The following is a 16,998-nucleotide window of genomic DNA, read 5'->3' as shown; positions in this document are numbered from 1 at the left end:
ATTCACTGAGCTCCTAACTCCTTCTGCCTTATATTCCTCTCTCAACCAAGCCATATCCCTTCCTGTCTCCACCTCTCTAGTGTTGGGATTAAAGGTGTGTGACTCCCCAAGTACTGAGATTAAAGGTATGAGCCACCACTGCCTGGTCTCTATGGATAACTAGTGGCTAGATCCACACTCTGATCTTCAGACAAGCTTTATTTGTTATAGCACAAAGTATCACAGCAAGCATTTGTACACACTGAAAAATCTTGATAGCTCACCTTTTCAAAATTTCTAAATTGTGATAAATTTTAACAATATATAGAGAATAGTAAATAACCATCTATGTGTCCACATCAAATGATTGTCATGACTGTTTTGTAATGTCTCACTTTTATTTTGATCTGTCTTTTAAATACCATGAGTCCATACAAAACCAGTAGCAAAAATCACATGAAGGTACCAGTGCCTCCACCGAGGACTAGATCATCAAGGCAAGTGATGTGGATCTGGAGAAACACCTTCTCTGGAGCATCTCACTCTGCCTATCTTCCTGTGCCTGGTGGCCTTGCCTTAGCCAGGCAGGCGTGTTCCTCTCTGGTCTCAGCAAGATGATATAGCACTTGGGGATGAAGATGCCACCCAAAAGGCCAGCTGTGGAGGCCAGGATGGAGAAGATCTCTACAGCCACAGTGGACTTGCCCCGGGCACTGTGGTACAGGGGCAGGAACGCTGTCCAGACACTGCAGAAGAGCAGCATGCTGAAGGCCAGGAACTTAGTCTCGTTGAAGACATCTGGCAGGCCCCTGGCCAGAAAAGCCACAGAAAAGGTACCCCCTGCCAGGAACCCCAAGTAGCCCAGCACACAGAAGAAGATGGTGCCAGAGCCCTCCTGGCACTGGATGACAATGTGCTGGGGCTCCGAGACCATATCCCTGTCTGGGAATGGTGGGGAGGTGGCCAGCCAGACCCCACAAAGAACAACCTGCATGAAGGAAGCAATGAGGACCACTGAGGTGGAAGCCCCAGGGCTCAGGCACACCTGGAGCCTGGCCCCTGGCCTGGTGACCCTGAAGGCCAGGACCACTGTGAGGGTCTTGGCCAGAACAGAGGAGACAGCCACCGTGAACACCATAGCAAAGGTCGTCTGACGCAGGAGGCACGTGGGGACACTGGGGCGGCCAAGGAACAGCAAGGCACACAGGGCACAGAGGGAAAGGGAGATCAGCAGGAAGTAGCTGAGGGTTCTGTTGTTGGCCCTGACCACGGGGGTGTCCCTGTACTTCAGGAACACTCCCAGAACCAGGACAGCCAGACCAGCCAGGAAGAGTGCCACCAAAGCCAGCATGAATCCCAGAGGTTCCTCAAAGGCCAGGAAGATCTCTGTCCTGGGCAGGCAGCGGTCTCTGGTGTGGCTCGAGTACTGCTCCTTGGGGCACAGAAGACATCTCTTCATGTCTACGGGAGATACAGAAACCATTTCTCCAACACTGTGCCAACTGCACCAGCTCAGAAGGAAGGTGCCCCAAGCACTCCCTGCCCTTACAGCCTCTCCATCATGTCTGGATTTATAAATTATTCTTGGTGGCCTGGGCTGGGATGGGTGATATTAGAGGCAGAGGCACAAAGGAAAAGGCTGCATTTCTGTGTCTGTTTTCTGTGAGGGTTTTTGTTCCTACTCAGTGTCTCATGGAACTCAGGGTGAGTAGCAGAAGGTGGTCATGAACTCCTAAGCCTCCTTCCTCAACCTCTCAAGTGCTGTCATTATAGGCCTGCACCACTATACCTAACCTATGTGAGTTTCTTTGTTTGCAGCTTTGTGTGTGCATACATGTATGTGTGTGGTTGTAAGTGCTTGTTGGAACCAGAGATGATCAGATATTGTCTCTTACTCATTTTTCACACCTTACTTTCCGAATGAAATTTATTTGTTCATGTGGTGTGTGTATGTGTTTGTGGGCTAAGGCGTGCCTTGCACACTTGTACATGTGCTGTGTTTATGTGTTGTGAGCTAAGGCATGCCTTGTATACTTGTATATGTCCTGTGTGTATGTGTTGTGGGCTAAGGCATGCCTTGGTGTGCACCTGAAGTTAAGGAAAACTGTCACCAGTGTCGTGTTCTCCTTCCACCATGTGGGTCTCAAGAGCCAAACTCAGGCTGTCAGGGCTGACAGTGAATGCTTTAACTGATGAGCCATCTCACTAGTCTCAACAACTATTTTTGGAATTATTTATTTTATTTTTCTTGTTGAGTTTTTTTTGTACATATATATGGAAAACATGTGCATGCCTTGTTCCTACAGACGTCAGAAGAGGACATTGGATCCCTGAAACTGGAGTTACAGATGGCTGTGAGACCCCATATAGGTGCTCCTAACCGCTGCGTCTCCTCTCCAGCAGAAGAATATTTTTTCTTCCTTCTCTTTTTTTATACTTTATTTTATTTTTTTTTAAAGAAAACAAACTGTCTTTTTTCACTTTGCATACCAATCCCAGTTCCCACTCCCTCTTCTCTTCCCAACCCTTCCACCTACCCCTTCAGCCCCCCATCCACTCTTCAGAGAGAGTAATTGCTTTGGGGAAGGTCCAAGGCCCTCCCTACTATATCTATGTAGATCAAGGAATGAATCCATCCTAAGAGAATGGGTTTCCAAAAACCCAGGACAAGCAGTAGGGATAAATCCTGGTGTCACTACCAGTGGCCCTGCAGTCTGCCCCAGCCATACAACTGTCACCCTCAATCAGAGGGACTAGTTTGGATCTATACTGGTTCCTTCCCTGTCTGACTAGAGTTGGTGAGTTCCCATCAGCATGATCATAGTTTTTGAGACTAAATCTTTTATTGAACCTGGAGATCACTGAGTTGGCTACACTGATCAGACACAATCTCCAAGAACTTCCTGACTCTGTCTCCTGAGTGCTGGGATTAAAGGACTGTGCCACCACACCTGATCTCTTACATGAGTTTTAATGTTTCATTTTTCCAGTAGTATCAGTAACTGGTCATATTAACAAATGTTTTAGACTGAGTTGTGTCCACAAAATTCATCTTGTCAAGTCCTGTTACTTGGCACCTCAAAGTGTCACTGTATTTTGCCATAAGTAAACTGGAGATTTTCTAATACATGTAAAATTATTTCACCAGGGTAGAGCCTAATTCTAATCAAGCTCCTATCCTAATAAGAATGGGGAACTGGAGCTGGATGTGCCTGCACAAAACTTTAATCTCAGCACTTGAGGGGCAGAAGCAGATGGGTTTCTCTCAGTGTGGGGACAAACTGGTATCATTGTGATTTCCAAGCCACCCAGGACTACACGGTCAACCCTTGTCTCAAAAACAAATAACAAACCAAAAAAAGAGGGAACACACACACACACACACACACACACACACACACCAGGGGTTGAAATGAGAGCACACAGTAAGGGGATGGCTCTGCTAGGGGGAAAGTGAGGCCTCATACAACACCAGCCTGGAGGATAACTTGGTTTTGCATTTCCAGTGTTCAAAATGGTAAAGGAATAACTTCTGCAGCTCAGACAGTATGGGATGTGGTGATCGGCTGCTATTTTACATAGGGTGAACACCACTAATACAGAGGAGGAAGGAAATCACTAAAGAACATCTACATATATTGCCACTTCCATGCAGTTTAAAAAGCAGGTGGAATTCATCAGTTTCAGCAAAAAGTTTTTCATTGGACCATTGAAAGCTTGTGGAAATAGCTTATGCCTGATTCTTGTCCACAGTCCAATTACGGTTCAGGCACTTGTCTGTCTCAATAAAGCATTTACTTAAGAACAACTATAAGAGCAGTGTTCTGACTGGTGTACCACAGAAAAGCAAAGTTTTTGCATCCAGTGGATAGATGGGTGTAATGGTTTGACTGAGAATGGTCCCATAGTCTCATATATTTGAACGTTTGGTTGTTAATTGGTGGGTTCTTGGGAATGGATTGGTAGGAATAGCATTACTGGATGAGGGGTGTCACTGTGGGTGGCCTTTGAAAGTTCAGACTCACGCACCTGGCCCACTCTCCACCTCTCTGCCTGCCTGCTTCCTGTAGATCAGAGTGGAAACTGTTGCCTGGCACCATGCGTCCTGCCATGATGGTCATGGACTCACCCTCTGAAACCATAAGAAGATGCCTTGGTCTTATGCCTTGGTGTCTCTTCAGAGCAGTGGGATGGTAACTAAGACAATGGAGAAGTACAGGAGGCTCAAAATTCCCTTTGGTCCCTCAGATTCCAGATCCACATGTCCTTACCTTTTTTGTCTGCAAACTGTCCCTCGGGGCAGGGACTGCAATCAAAACAGCATTGGGGCGCTCCAAGCCTGGGCACTTGGCTGAACCCTGGAAGGCAGCTTTCACTGCAGACAGAGGTGGGCACCTAGTAACAGTGAGCATAGTGTCACCAGTGACTCTTTAGGGATACTGATGCTTGGCCTCACCCTAAGAACCAGAACAGGAGAGTTCCCTCTCAGCCCACTAGATGAGATGCCTTTCAGAAAACATGTCTATCAGAGCAGATGCCAGACTAGAGAGGTACTTTTGAGTGTAATAGGGAAAGGCTACGTCAGGATGCCATGGTTAAGGCATTCAAAATCACAGATAAACAGTATGATTGTTGTCTTTCCAGTCCCTGTGGGGCTCCTCTATCAACAATTGAATGCATGCAGGCAAGACAGAAGGCTCAGTGGTTAAGATCACAGGCTGCTCTTCCAAAAGAGCAGAATTCAATTCCCAGCACTCATAGAGGAGCTCATACTGTAATTAGAGTTCCAAAGGAACTCATGCCCTCTTCTGTTATGTACAGACACAAGGCATACACACAGCACACAAATACACATTCAGGGAAACATCCATATAGGCAAAATAAAAGGAAAATAATTGTAAGTATTGGCAGACATTACACGAGTCCATAGCCTGGGCATAATTTCCTTGATGGTCATGGCTTTCTCTTTCTTTCTCAGAGTGTCCCAAAACCTGTGAATGCTTGCAAACCTCCATGCCTAACTCAGAAAACATGGGTGTCTCTCTTCCTTTTCTTCATTTCCCTCTGTGAAGTTGTTGAGGTTTACAATTTAGCTGCCCTTATGTTTTTCACTTGTACTCTAATAATAAAGTATATTTGAGATTCATTAAGAGAAAAATTAGGTACTTATGCCTTTGACACAGAGAGACAGAAACATAGAGAGAGACAGAGAGAGAGAGATGTTGTGGGATATTTATTTACAAATGTGAAGTTATGTCACTGTGTTTGGCTTAATAAAAAGCTGAACAGACAATAGGTAGGCCAGAGAGGTTAGGCTGAACTTCCAGTAGGAGACAGAAACTCGGGGTTAGAATCTAGCTGCAGAAGAGATGCCAGTGAGACACTAAGGCAGTCAGACATACATTATGGAGCATAGGTGACAAGCCACATGGCAGAACATAGATTAATATAGATGGGCTAATTTAAGTTATAAGAGCTAGTTGAGGAAATGCATAAGCTAAGTCCAACCATTGATAATTAATAAGCCTCCATGTCTTTATCTATGGCTAGTAGACCAAAGAAAAGTCCAACTATATGCATGCACACATACACACACCTTCACAACACACGTGGTAGTCTTCTCATTTACCTTGGACTTGCCAAGGATGATTCAATTTCTCATAGCAAAATTCTAGGTCCAGGCAAGGATCACAAAGACGAAAGTGTGGGGTGCTGACATCTCTACCACAAAAGAAGACAGCAGAAACTTCCCACCCAGATCAAGACCATTGAAAGATTCTTCAAAAGAATCCTATGAACACTTAGCATGTATCATTTCTGCTTTAGAAATCCAAGAATGGGAACCTCATTCTCATGTAGAAAAACTTAAGGCCACCATTGACTGGAGAGGCCACCAGAACAAAACTTAGACAAAGTTGCAGAGGAGGGGACTCATTCTTCACTGGCACAGGACAGGGAGCTGAGCCATTTCTATGTACCAGACTCCATACATAGACATACCTATGTCAACACTGTTCCTAATTTTGTTAATAAATTGTCATGGTTTGAATCTCAAATGTTCCCAAAGTCTCATGTTTTGGACCATGAGTTACCAGATGGTAGGGTTTTGAAGTATGATTGGGTCTTGATGCCTCTGACCAAATCAGTGGACTGATTTCTCAATGGAATCATAATTTGATGAATTATTACAGATATTGTAAATAGGATGTGGGACCTAGATGGGGGAGTGGGTCCTGGGACAATGCACTCATACAGTGTAACTTGGTTACCTATCTGTCCAGCTCTTCACCTCCTCACTCCCTTGGCCCATGAACTGAACAACCTCTTTCACCACAAAGGCATGCTGCCTGCTTCCATTCGTGACCTACTGCCTCAACCACACACACCCAAAGCAATGGATACATCTCAAACTGGATGTCTCAAACCATGAGGCATTAAAAACCTTTCCTGACTTGAAATTCACTCTCAGGTATTTGTGATGGAGGGGAAAATAAACTAACTTAGCAAGTAAACTGAATGTCTATCAAGCCCACTTCCCAGCTGGTTGAGTGTGTCACTCACTGTCTTCTCAGAGAATATCCTGAACACAGACATTGTGAAAATACTGCCAAGGCATCACCAGGTGCAGATTCTCACTCTATTTGTGAATCTGATAGATTCTTTTCCCCAGTGTTTATGTGTTTATGGTGTAAATATGTATGCATGCATTTGTACATCTATGTGGACTTGTGTTCATGTATAAACAAGCACATGTGGAGGTCCAAGGTTAATGTTGGGAATCATCCTCAGTTGCTTTCCCACTGTGTTCACTGAGGCAGAGGCTCAAAGGAAAACCCAGAGTTCACTGATACGGCTAGTCATACTCGTCAGGTTTCTATAGACATCACCTTGTTTCCATCTGCCAGGGATGAATTTACAGGTGAGACCCACTGTCCACTCAGCATGTCCAAGTGTTCTGGAGATCTAAAGTTTAGTTCTTGTGCTCTCATACAAAACACTTTGACCACTGAGCAATCTCCCAACCCCACCTTTTATATTTTCCTTTTAGCTGCTGAATCAATATCATTCAGAGAAAGATCTCTAATGAGATAAACAACATAACGAGTTATAACTGACTGACCCAATCAGAGCCGCATCAACTTCATGCACCCCGAGCAATAAAGACCCCTGGACTTGGAATTTCCCTGTGACTTTAACACACCAGAACAGGAGTCATCTCTGCATTCAGGCAACTCACTTGGATTTCCTCCTTCAAATGGACCATCATTTTGTTCCCCGAAGAGACTTGAGGGTCTATCATTCCTACATGGACCAAGTGGAATACACCCTCAGTGGTCTTCTGCCCTTGGAGAATATCAAATATTGACACCAAATCTCCATTTCCATCAAACATAATCTCGATTCCATCAGGAGTCTTGAAGTGCACCTTCCTCAGAGCATAAAGCAGCTGACAAGAAAGGGAGATATTGTTCACTGACAAGGACTAGCTCAGGATTTTGTCTAAAATGCAACATACCATTCACCTCTGCAATGAGACAGAGTCATTTCAACCAAAGACATTAGGCACCATTAGGCATGAGGAAAATAAAGGACCTGTGATATTTTCAGGGAATCACAAATATGATTAGGCTTAATAATTAATAGTGTATAATCTTTAATCCAGATAATTTTTAAACCTAATACTGTGTTGTCTGTGTATACAGCTCACACTATAGAATTAGAGAACAACTCTCAGGAATATTCTCTCCTTCTGCTGCCATGTGGGACTTAGGAATCCAACTTATGCTTGGGGAAAAATATCTTTACCCACCGAGCCATCTCAGCAGCCTTAAAATTAAATCCCCAAACATGACAATGTGATTCCTGCTCCAGAGTCTCATTTGGCTGTGCACTGCTGTCCTCAGTCTTCCCATTACACTCAGCAGATTCCAAACTCTAGTAAGAATTCCGCAGACTGGCCCCAGGCCACCTAGACTGCCCAACAACTCTAACCAGTCTCCCACAGTTCATCAGTCCACCTATGTGACTCTGCTATGTGTCTCCATTCTAGAGTCTTGATACGTGCTGTCCCTGCTATCTGCACTTTTTCCCAAGATGAGACTTCTCATCCTCTTGTCAGAAATTCAGATATTTCCACACAAGGAGAAAATTTTCCTTCTTTCCCTCACTCCTCACTCCGTCTACTTTCTATCCTATTCATAGAATACACACACTGTTATAACCACAGTCATCTTGTTCGTGCTGTATAGTCCTATTTGGCCTTGAATTCAGGATTTTATGGCCTCAACCTCCTGTGTGCTGGCATGACAGGCATGGATCACCAAGTCAGATCTTGTGTAATTTGTAATCTGTCATTCTCAGCCAAAGAGACAGCAACAATCACTATGCATATGGTTGATAACCAAATGAGCATTCACCAGACACTCAGTAGAGACTCAGGTCATCTTAGAGCAAGTGATAAAAATATACCCCCTCCTTGGCCACCACTCTCACTAGTTACCTCACCAGTGAGCAACATTTCTTCCAAGGGTCCACTTACATATGTAGGCTTATGCTATCCTGAATGGAGTTGAGAAGATGATAGATGATAGATAGATAGATAGATAGATAGATAGATAGATAGATAGATAGATAGATAGGCTTTTGCCAAGAAAACCAAAATGCATTATATGTATATGAATTTATCAGTAATATTTTTAAAAAGAATGATAAGTAAGGATTTGGGAGTTGGCTCAGTGATTGAAAAACACACGCAATAAAAGTTTGAGGTTTGGACTTCAGATACCTGGAACCCACCTAAATGTTAGGTGGGTGTGACGACACATATGTAGTTACAGCCTAAGAAGGTGGACACAGGAGGTGCCCAGAGCAAGCTGGCCAGCAATTCTAGCCACATCAACAAGCTCTGTGACTGAATGAGAGACCCTGCCCTAACTAATAAGGTTGAAGAGTGATAGGAAGATGATTTCTCATATCATTCTCTGACTTTCCCACATGTACGTACACATGAGTGCACACCCCACCACATATACCTGCATGCCTATGCACATGTGACCACAGACAAGCATCACACATCCAAAAGAGGACAAATGAATTTGATATTTCTTTGAAATTATGATTTGTAGTATGCCTATACTAAAAATCAACCACTGTATTAAAATTCAATGTAAAGACACTAAAATATTTCTATTTACTATTCTCAGGTATTTTAATTTTACTAGGCATCCTTTATTTGCTAAGACAAGCAACCTTATAAGGACTGGATTCATCTGAGATTCACACATTGCATGGAATCCTTGTCCATTGTTCCTTCTAAGATGCCCCTCAGTTGCAAGTAGGAGGCATCCTTGCTGAAGAAAATAGACAGCTTTTCTTCAGCCTAGTGAGAACCAATGTCCTCTTCCCCAAGCAGTCCTAAATCACCCGCTCTGCACATGTCTCTCTCACCTGCCAGGGCTGGAAGTCCTGGGAATCTGTACTTTTCCCATCCTGCTGTCCACTGGTTATCATGTCTTGCAGGGCATGGGCAATGCTGTAGACAGCTGTGTAAGCAATATCAATTTTACTCACTTCTGGGAAAGGGTACTGCTTGTTTATCAGACTCTCATTCCCTGAGCACAGCTGGACACCCTCTGTCACTGTGATGCTCTGGTGGGGCCATGTGCAATCAAACGTGAACTCCCAAAACTTCTTTATAAACATGTCTTCTGGAGTCCGGCTGGGGCGCAGGTGAGCAAGGAACTCCGGGAAGCCAATTGCCCTGCTGCTATGAAGCAGAAGGCCAAATGTGCCATGCAATACATGGGAAATGCCTGGAACAGACAGGGCAAGTGCCATGTGCGTAGTGTCCTTGCTGACCCAGACCTGTCCTGAGACAGGGGCGTCTTGTAAGCCATGCAAAATGGCCTGGAAATTTACATTGCTTAGAAAAACCAAAACAACCCTGGCTGTGCATTTCTGCATCTTCTGGACAATCTCTCCGATCTTCCCCATGGACTCATGGGAAGGGACGTGGAGGGTGAACTCAATGCACACACCAGCTGGGCTCAGCTCCTGATTGGCCAGAAAGCTGGCCTGCTGCCCAAAGTCATCATCATGGGCCAGAATGATCACCCAGGACCACTGAAAGTGAACGATCAGCTGGGTCACTGCACGGCAAGATGTGAGGTCACTAGTCACGGTCCGAAGGAAAGATGGGAACTGGATCTTGTCACTAAGGCTGGGTAGTGAGGATGCATAACTGACCTGTCAAGGAAGAGCCAGGCAATAGAAGGGTGAATGAGACTGGGACTTACGCATAGGCTGATGATCTGGTTTAAAGGTGGGAAGGAGGAGGCTTGAGACATGGCTCAGCAATTCAGAGCCCTTGTTCTTCTTGTAGAAGACCCAAGTTCAAGTCCTAGCACACACAGCAGAGGGCTCACATCTCCTTACAACTCTGAGTCAAGGAAATCTGATACCTTCATCTGGCTTCCTCCTGCATCTGTATAGACTCACACAGACACACAGACAGACAAACACACACACACATTAAATATTAAAACATAATTTTCAGTAAAGAACTTGAGCATCCTGCACTGTGTTGGTTCTACAGCCTGGTGGCTTCTGGAATGAACCCAGAACCATAGCTTTACCTGCTCTCCTCTCAGCATCTGTCCTTCACCTGTCCTGTAATACTTCATTCCTGTGCCTCAGCAAGGTCTGCGACTGTGTGCTTTGCACAAAACTGTTGGGGCTATTTTTTCTTTTATTGAGCTCTACAGTTTTCTCTGCTCCCCTCCCTGCCTCTCCCCTCCAATTCAACCCTCTCCCAAGGTCCCCATGCTCCCAATTTACTCAGGAGATCTTGTCTTTTTCTACTTCCCATGTAAATTAGATCTATGTATGTCTCTCTTAGGGTCCTCATTGTTGTCTAAATTCTCTGAGATTGTGGTTTGTAGGCTGGTTTTCTTTGCTTTATGTTTACAAACTACCTATGAGTGAGTACATGTGATAATTGTCTTTCTGTGTCTGGGTTACCTTATTCAAAATGATGTTTTCTAGCTCCATTCATTTTCCTGCAAAATTCAAGATGTCATTTTCTTTCTGCTGTGTAAATGTATAAATGTACCACATTTTCCTTGCCTACTCTTTGGTTGAGGGGCATTTAGGTTGTTTCTAGGTTCTGGCTATGACAAACAAAGCTGCTATGAACATAGTTGAGCACATGTCCTTGTGGCACGATTGAGCATCCTTTGGATATATACCCAAAAGTGGTATTACTGGGTCTTGAGGATAGGTTGTTATTTTTAAAATAGGTGGTGTGTGCGTGCGTGTGTGTGTGTTTGTGTGTGTGGTACATATGTAAAGATCAGACATATTTCATAGGTTGCCTCAGCGTAGGAATGATGGGATATGGTACCAATGGGATTCAGGAGAATGCATTTTCGCAAGAGAATGAAAAATGTTCTCAAATCAACTGAGGTACTCATCCTAAGATGAAAGTCACTGAAGTGCTAACCTTAAATGCATAAATTATCTTCAAGTCACCTCTTAAAACCATATACTAAAGAGATAATTGTCAAACACAGCCTCCATTGTGGGAATGATGCTAATGTCTGGGTTACATAACCAGAGGGTAGATGGGTGCAAGTAGCATGAGCCCAATTGCCTAGATTGAAATTGCAAGAACCTACAGCCAAGCAAAATTACTGATCAACTTATTTAAAAAACAAATAAAATAACTTATTTCTTTAGGAGCTGGAAAGATGTCTCCCCAGGTAAAGGTATTGGCCACCAGTCTGATAACCTGAGTTTAAGCCCCAAAATCAAAAAAGTAGAATAACTGACACACTAAATTTGTCTTCTGACCTGCACATGGACACCATTGCACTGGTTTCACATGCACACACACACACACACACACACACACACACACAGTGCTAAAGAGGTGGTGCAGTGGTTAACAGTACTTGCTGTTCTTTCAGAGGAGCTGGGTTCAAACCCCAACACCCTAGCAGCAGTTAAAAAAAAAATTGTAACTCAACTTCCAGGGAAGCCAATGACCTTTTGTGAATGTCCATTGGCACCAGGCATGGAGTGCGTGCATGCGTGTGTGTGTGTGTGTGTGTGTGTGTATATATATATATATGAAAGATGTATGTTTCATATGACTATATATGTAGATATGTACCACAAATGTGTAGCACATCTATAATATATATAAGAATGTACATAGTCATATACACTAATAAAAATAAAAAACTCTGTAAAGATATATTTTAAAATAAAAAAATTTTCAATACCTCACTGAGAGGGATGATAGTTCTCTCTAAACTATCTTTATCTGTATATGGAGGGGAACCATGTTGCACATGGAGAATACGTGCAGGGAGCCTGGCTCCACTGCAGAGCTGCTCACGCCTGTGGCCATCACCATCTGTTTCTCTATCATCATTAAGGGACTGCACTACATTCATGAAGGAAGAAGGCTTGAGTAACTCACCTGGGGAAACTTGTACAGCCCCAGAAGTCTGGCCATGGAGACAGACAGGGATGACCGTGTGTCCCCAACCAGAGCAGCCTGAGGAGAGCCATGCTGGCATGTATAGTTGGGGATGGGCTCCTCCTGCCTCGAAAGAAAGCTCATTGTCTGGTAGAGGGCTCCATGCACTGAGTCCCCAGAGTTTCGAATGGAGAAGCCCAGAGTCAAATTGGGCAACAAGTGAGCACTCCTATTAATCTCCTCGATGGCAAAGACGAAACTCTGGGCCACCCGGTAGCCCCACTTGGAAACGCTGAGGGAAGAGAAGCCCACATTTATCCCTCATGATGGGGTAAACTGAACAAGAATAAACACAGGAACTCAAGAGATACAGGTAGAACAACATCTCCACAAGTATTTCTACACCGATGTGCAGAGGAGCACAGTTCAGAATACTCAAAGGGGAGCCAGAGGGAATGTGGAGCCAGTAATCAGAGGGGACAGTTTCAGAAGACAGAATGGATACCTGAAGATCTATTGAACAGGCTGGGTGTGGTGGCACACTTGTTTAATAGTTTAATAGCTCTCTGGAGGTAGAGCAGATGGAACTTTGAGAGGTGGAGACCAGCATGGATTACACAGAGACAGACCCAAGTACCAGGAGCTACATAGAGAGACCCTTTCTCATGTAAGCAAAGAAAATTCTATTGCACAGTAAACTTGCTTAGAATTAACAGTAACTAACATCTGTTTTAGAATTGCTCAAAGTAAGAGCCAGAAGACAGGGAGAGGAGATGTGAAATACTGTCTTCAGGACTTGATGCAGACATCTGAGTCTGCCAACAGCCAATCATGCATTGGAAAATTCCTTGTGTGGCCCTACTCTTCCCTGCTGAACTATTGGCAATGGATGTAATCTGGCAAAAAGACACTCACTGTCTTTAGACACATACCCAACTGATGAACCCCAAAACTCCATTGTACAGTTCCAAACCTTCAGCCACACAGACAGCCTTGGTTAATTTCAGTGGGTCATATCTGGGTGGGGACAGCGCGTGCCTTTCATCTCAGAACTGGGGAGGCATAGGCAAGCAAATATTTACGAATTTGAGGATAGCCTGGACCACAGAGTGAGTTCCAGAACTGCCAGGGCTAACAGAGAAAACCTGTCTCAAAAAAATAAAATGAAATGAAAAAGAATCAACAGGTCTCATTTATGTATTAATATATTTGCTTGCATGTTTAAGCAATAATAATTAAAAATAAAAGGCCATAAATTTGAGAGAAAAGAAGGGCTAATGGGAAGCGTTGGAAGGAGTAGAGGAATAGATAGATAGATAGATAGATAGATAGATAGATAGATAGATAGATAGATAGATAGATAGATATAGCTGTATATATATATATAGATATAGACAAAGATATAGATATAAGGATACAGATAGATACATGGGGATGTTCAGACAAAGAATTTCTTTATGGCCTTTGTTGGTCTGGAATCCAAAGGTATCTGCCTGCCTCTGCCTCTTGAATGCTGGAATTAAAACAAAATGTCACCATATCCAGCTGATGTTATTTATGTTAATTAAATTGTTCAGAATTAATGTTGAGAGTAGATTTGCTTTGTTTTGAGGCAGAGTCTCCTTGTCCCCCAGTCTGACCTCACACTCACTATATAACCAAGAATGATGATGAATTTTCAATGGATGTGTATGTGTATGTATAAGCCAGAAGCTGACAACTAGTACTGTCTTTAAGCGTGTTCTGTGTTTGTATGTGTGCATGTGCATGTGTATGTGTGTGGTGTTGTATTTGTGTGCATGGGTGTTTCCCCTTAAAAGGTGAAGACTGATGGAATATCAGGATATTTTTCACAATACTTTCTCCACCTTTAAAAAAAACATTATCCTGTGTTCATGTGTGTATGTGGTATGTCTGTATACTCACACAAGCTAGAACACATGGAGGTCAGGAAACAACTTTGAGAGTCAATTCCTTCCTTCCACCTTTATGTGGGTTCCAGGAAGGGCCAGGTCATCCATCAGGCTTGCATGCCAAGCACTTTCCCCCATAAGGCTACTCACCTTATTTTTTGAGACATGTCATCTAACTGAACCTGGACCTCATCCATTCAGATAGGCTCAGTGGCCAGCGACCTTTAGGGCTCTGCCTGTCTCTCTGTTCCTAACCAGGGTTACAGATGCTCAAAATGCCAGACTTTCATGAGGGTTTTGGGAATCAAACTCAGGTCTTAATGCTTGCACAGCAGACACTTCATTAAGACCTTCACTTTCAGATTCTCCTGTCTCTGCCTCCCATGGTAGATTATAAACATTCACATCAGCAAAAATTAAGTATACACAATGATGGATTTGTGAGTGGGGTGAGCTTGATTAATCATTCTATAAATATAATGCAATGTACCCAATACATACATACAATTATTACTCATTGGCTTAAAAAATAACATGGGATCCAGGTATGGTGGCATATACTTATGATTCCAGCATTCAAGAAGATAGTGAGTTCTAGGCTAGCCTCATCTACACAGTAAGAGCCTCTCTCTCTCAAAAAAAAAAAAATTCAAGGACAAGCCAATGTGGCCAATGTGTTGGCTCATGCCTGAAGTCCTGTGTTTGAGGGCTTGCTTGAACTACAAAAGGAGTTCCAGACTAGCCTGAACACAAAGTGCAATACTATCTCAAAAGAAAATAGTAATGGCAAATGTAAAAAAATCAGTAATGAAACTCTCTTCTGTTTGTGGCTGAATAAAAAGAGATGGATGTTACTTTAAAAAAAAACCACTTAACAACTTTTTTGACTTAGATCTCATCATATACCCCAATCTTGCCTGGAACTAATAATACTCCTGCCTCAGCTTCCTGCATTGTGGGAGTACAGCCATATGCCCTATGCTCAGTCATGGCAGCAATTAAAAACAAATAAAGCTAAATATAAACATTTAAAAAATAAATAATTGGGGCTGGAGAGATGGCGCAGACATTAAGAACACTGGCTGCTCTTCCAGAGATCATGAGTCCAATTTCCAACAACCTCAGGGTGGCTCATAACCATCTAGAATGAGATCTGGTGCCCTCTTCTGGCTTTGAGGCATATATGCAGGCAGAAAACTGTATACATAATAACAAAACAAAAAAATAAATCTTTAAAAAAAATAAAAATAAATAAATAACCAAGAAACTTGTTTTGTAAACTACACGGAGAAACATCGTATTGCAAAAGCTGAAATAAAAATATCCAAAAGTGGGATTGTGAATATGGCTCACTTCTTAAGTTTGATCTCCAGGACCATAGACTGAATGTGGTGATGTGGCCCCACTATCTCAGCACTCAGAAGGTAGAAGTATGACTAACAGAAACTCAAGCTCATCTTTGACTACCTAGTGAATTCAAGACTCTATGATAAAAAAAATAAAAAAAAAAAACATTATCTACAGAGCTAGTTCCAGGACAGGCTCCAAAACCACAGAGAAACCCTGTCTCGAAAAACCAAAAAAAAAAAAAGACTCTATGATGCTTAGAAAAAATAACAAGCAAAAGGAATACAGCACAGAGGAATCACAGAGGCTGATAATTGATGAAAATCTATTATTTACACATTAATCCATTCAGCAAACACACCTACATAGACACTATTTAAGAACCTTGGATATACAGACAAATCAAGAAGCCCCACCTGGCCTACGGAGGGCAGACATTACACCCAGTACAAGAGCACCCATACTTCAGTCCAGGACAAACAAGAAGGACAGACAGACAGAGGTGATGTAAAAGAAGAACAACAGAGCTACTGCATGGATACACAGAGAAGGTGGTGGCCATCTAGCTGGGACTCTGAGAATCAACCCCTATCCAAGGCTTCACACAACCTTGTAAAGCTGCTGCTGGGTTTCAGAGACTCCCATTCCACATCCAACACTTACTCTGAAGCCAGCAGTCCAGATGGTGGGACAGTGAAGTCAGACAGGGTACCAATAGAGAGATCAAAGATGGAGAAGCTGCCCCCCACCATTACATCCCCAGGACGGTCAAAGTGAAGCCTCTGCCTTGGCAACAGCCAGGCTCTTGGTGCAGAAAGAGAAGACACAGAGACACAGCCAAAGACAACAGGAAAGAGAGTACACAGCCACATGCCTGCTGGGCACCAGGCAATTAGTGACAGGAGGGCCTCATATGGAGCAGTGGCGAGCAGTGAAGGGGGCTTTTTATCTGTGAGGAAGCTCCCAATCAAGGACCTGAGGCTAAGACCACACTGGGAATTCTAGGTTTGCAGGCTGTGAGGAGAATATTGATCATGACATGATGGAGGTGGGTGACCACTAAATCCCAGAGTCATTAAAACTTTTATCTCCTCCTTCTGAGGTTTCCTAGCCTCTTTGCATTCACAGTCACAGTTCTGTGCATCATTTGCAGACTACAGGAAGGGCAGCAATGGGTCTGATTGTCTCCTGAGGGACTTGCAAGCCCAGGAGCAGCTGTGCTCAGGACAATGTTTGGTAGAGAAACCCCAGGTGAGTACAAGAAGCAAACAGCCC

At 43.4% G+C, this 16,998-nt stretch overlaps 1 protein-coding gene across 1 annotated transcript; it reads right to left on the bottom strand.

The window, feature by feature from the left end:
• Nucleotides 1-463: 463 nt before the first annotated feature.
• Nucleotides 464-16,595, bottom strand: LOC130868229 (vomeronasal type-2 receptor 26-like). The gene is made up of 6 exons (XM_057760486.1): nucleotides 16,387-16,595; nucleotides 12,464-12,755; nucleotides 9,427-10,224; nucleotides 7,217-7,426; nucleotides 4,251-4,374; nucleotides 464-1,440 (listed from the first exon to the last, which is right to left on the bottom strand). The coding sequence occupies exons 1-6, from the start codon at nucleotides 16,593-16,595 to the stop codon at nucleotides 464-466; spliced, it is 2,610 nt and encodes an 869-aa protein (XP_057616469.1).
• Nucleotides 16,596-16,998: the final 403 nt, after the last annotated feature.

This window comes from Chionomys nivalis, chromosome 2 (assembly GCF_950005125.1).
Source record: "Chionomys nivalis chromosome 2, mChiNiv1.1, whole genome shotgun sequence".
In the NCBI taxonomy this organism is placed as follows: domain Eukaryota; kingdom Metazoa; phylum Chordata; class Mammalia; order Rodentia; family Cricetidae; genus Chionomys; species Chionomys nivalis.
Note: the sequence above shows the minus strand (reverse complement) of the source record. Positions and strands in the feature narration are given on the sequence as shown.

Coding starts and splice junctions, on each gene's coding strand:
- LOC130868229 (XM_057760486.1), bottom strand. CDS start 16,595: ATGTGGCTGTGTACTCTCTTTCCTGTTGTCTTTGGCTGTGTCTCTGTG. Junction 12,756..16,386: donor TCTGGACTGCTGGCTTCAGA/GTAAGTGTTGGA, acceptor CTCTTCCCTCAG/CGTTTCCAAGTGGGGCTACC. Junction 10,225..12,463: donor GGCTGTACAAGTTTCCCCAG/GTGAGTTACTCA, acceptor CTTCCTTGACAG/GTCAGTTATGCATCCTCACT.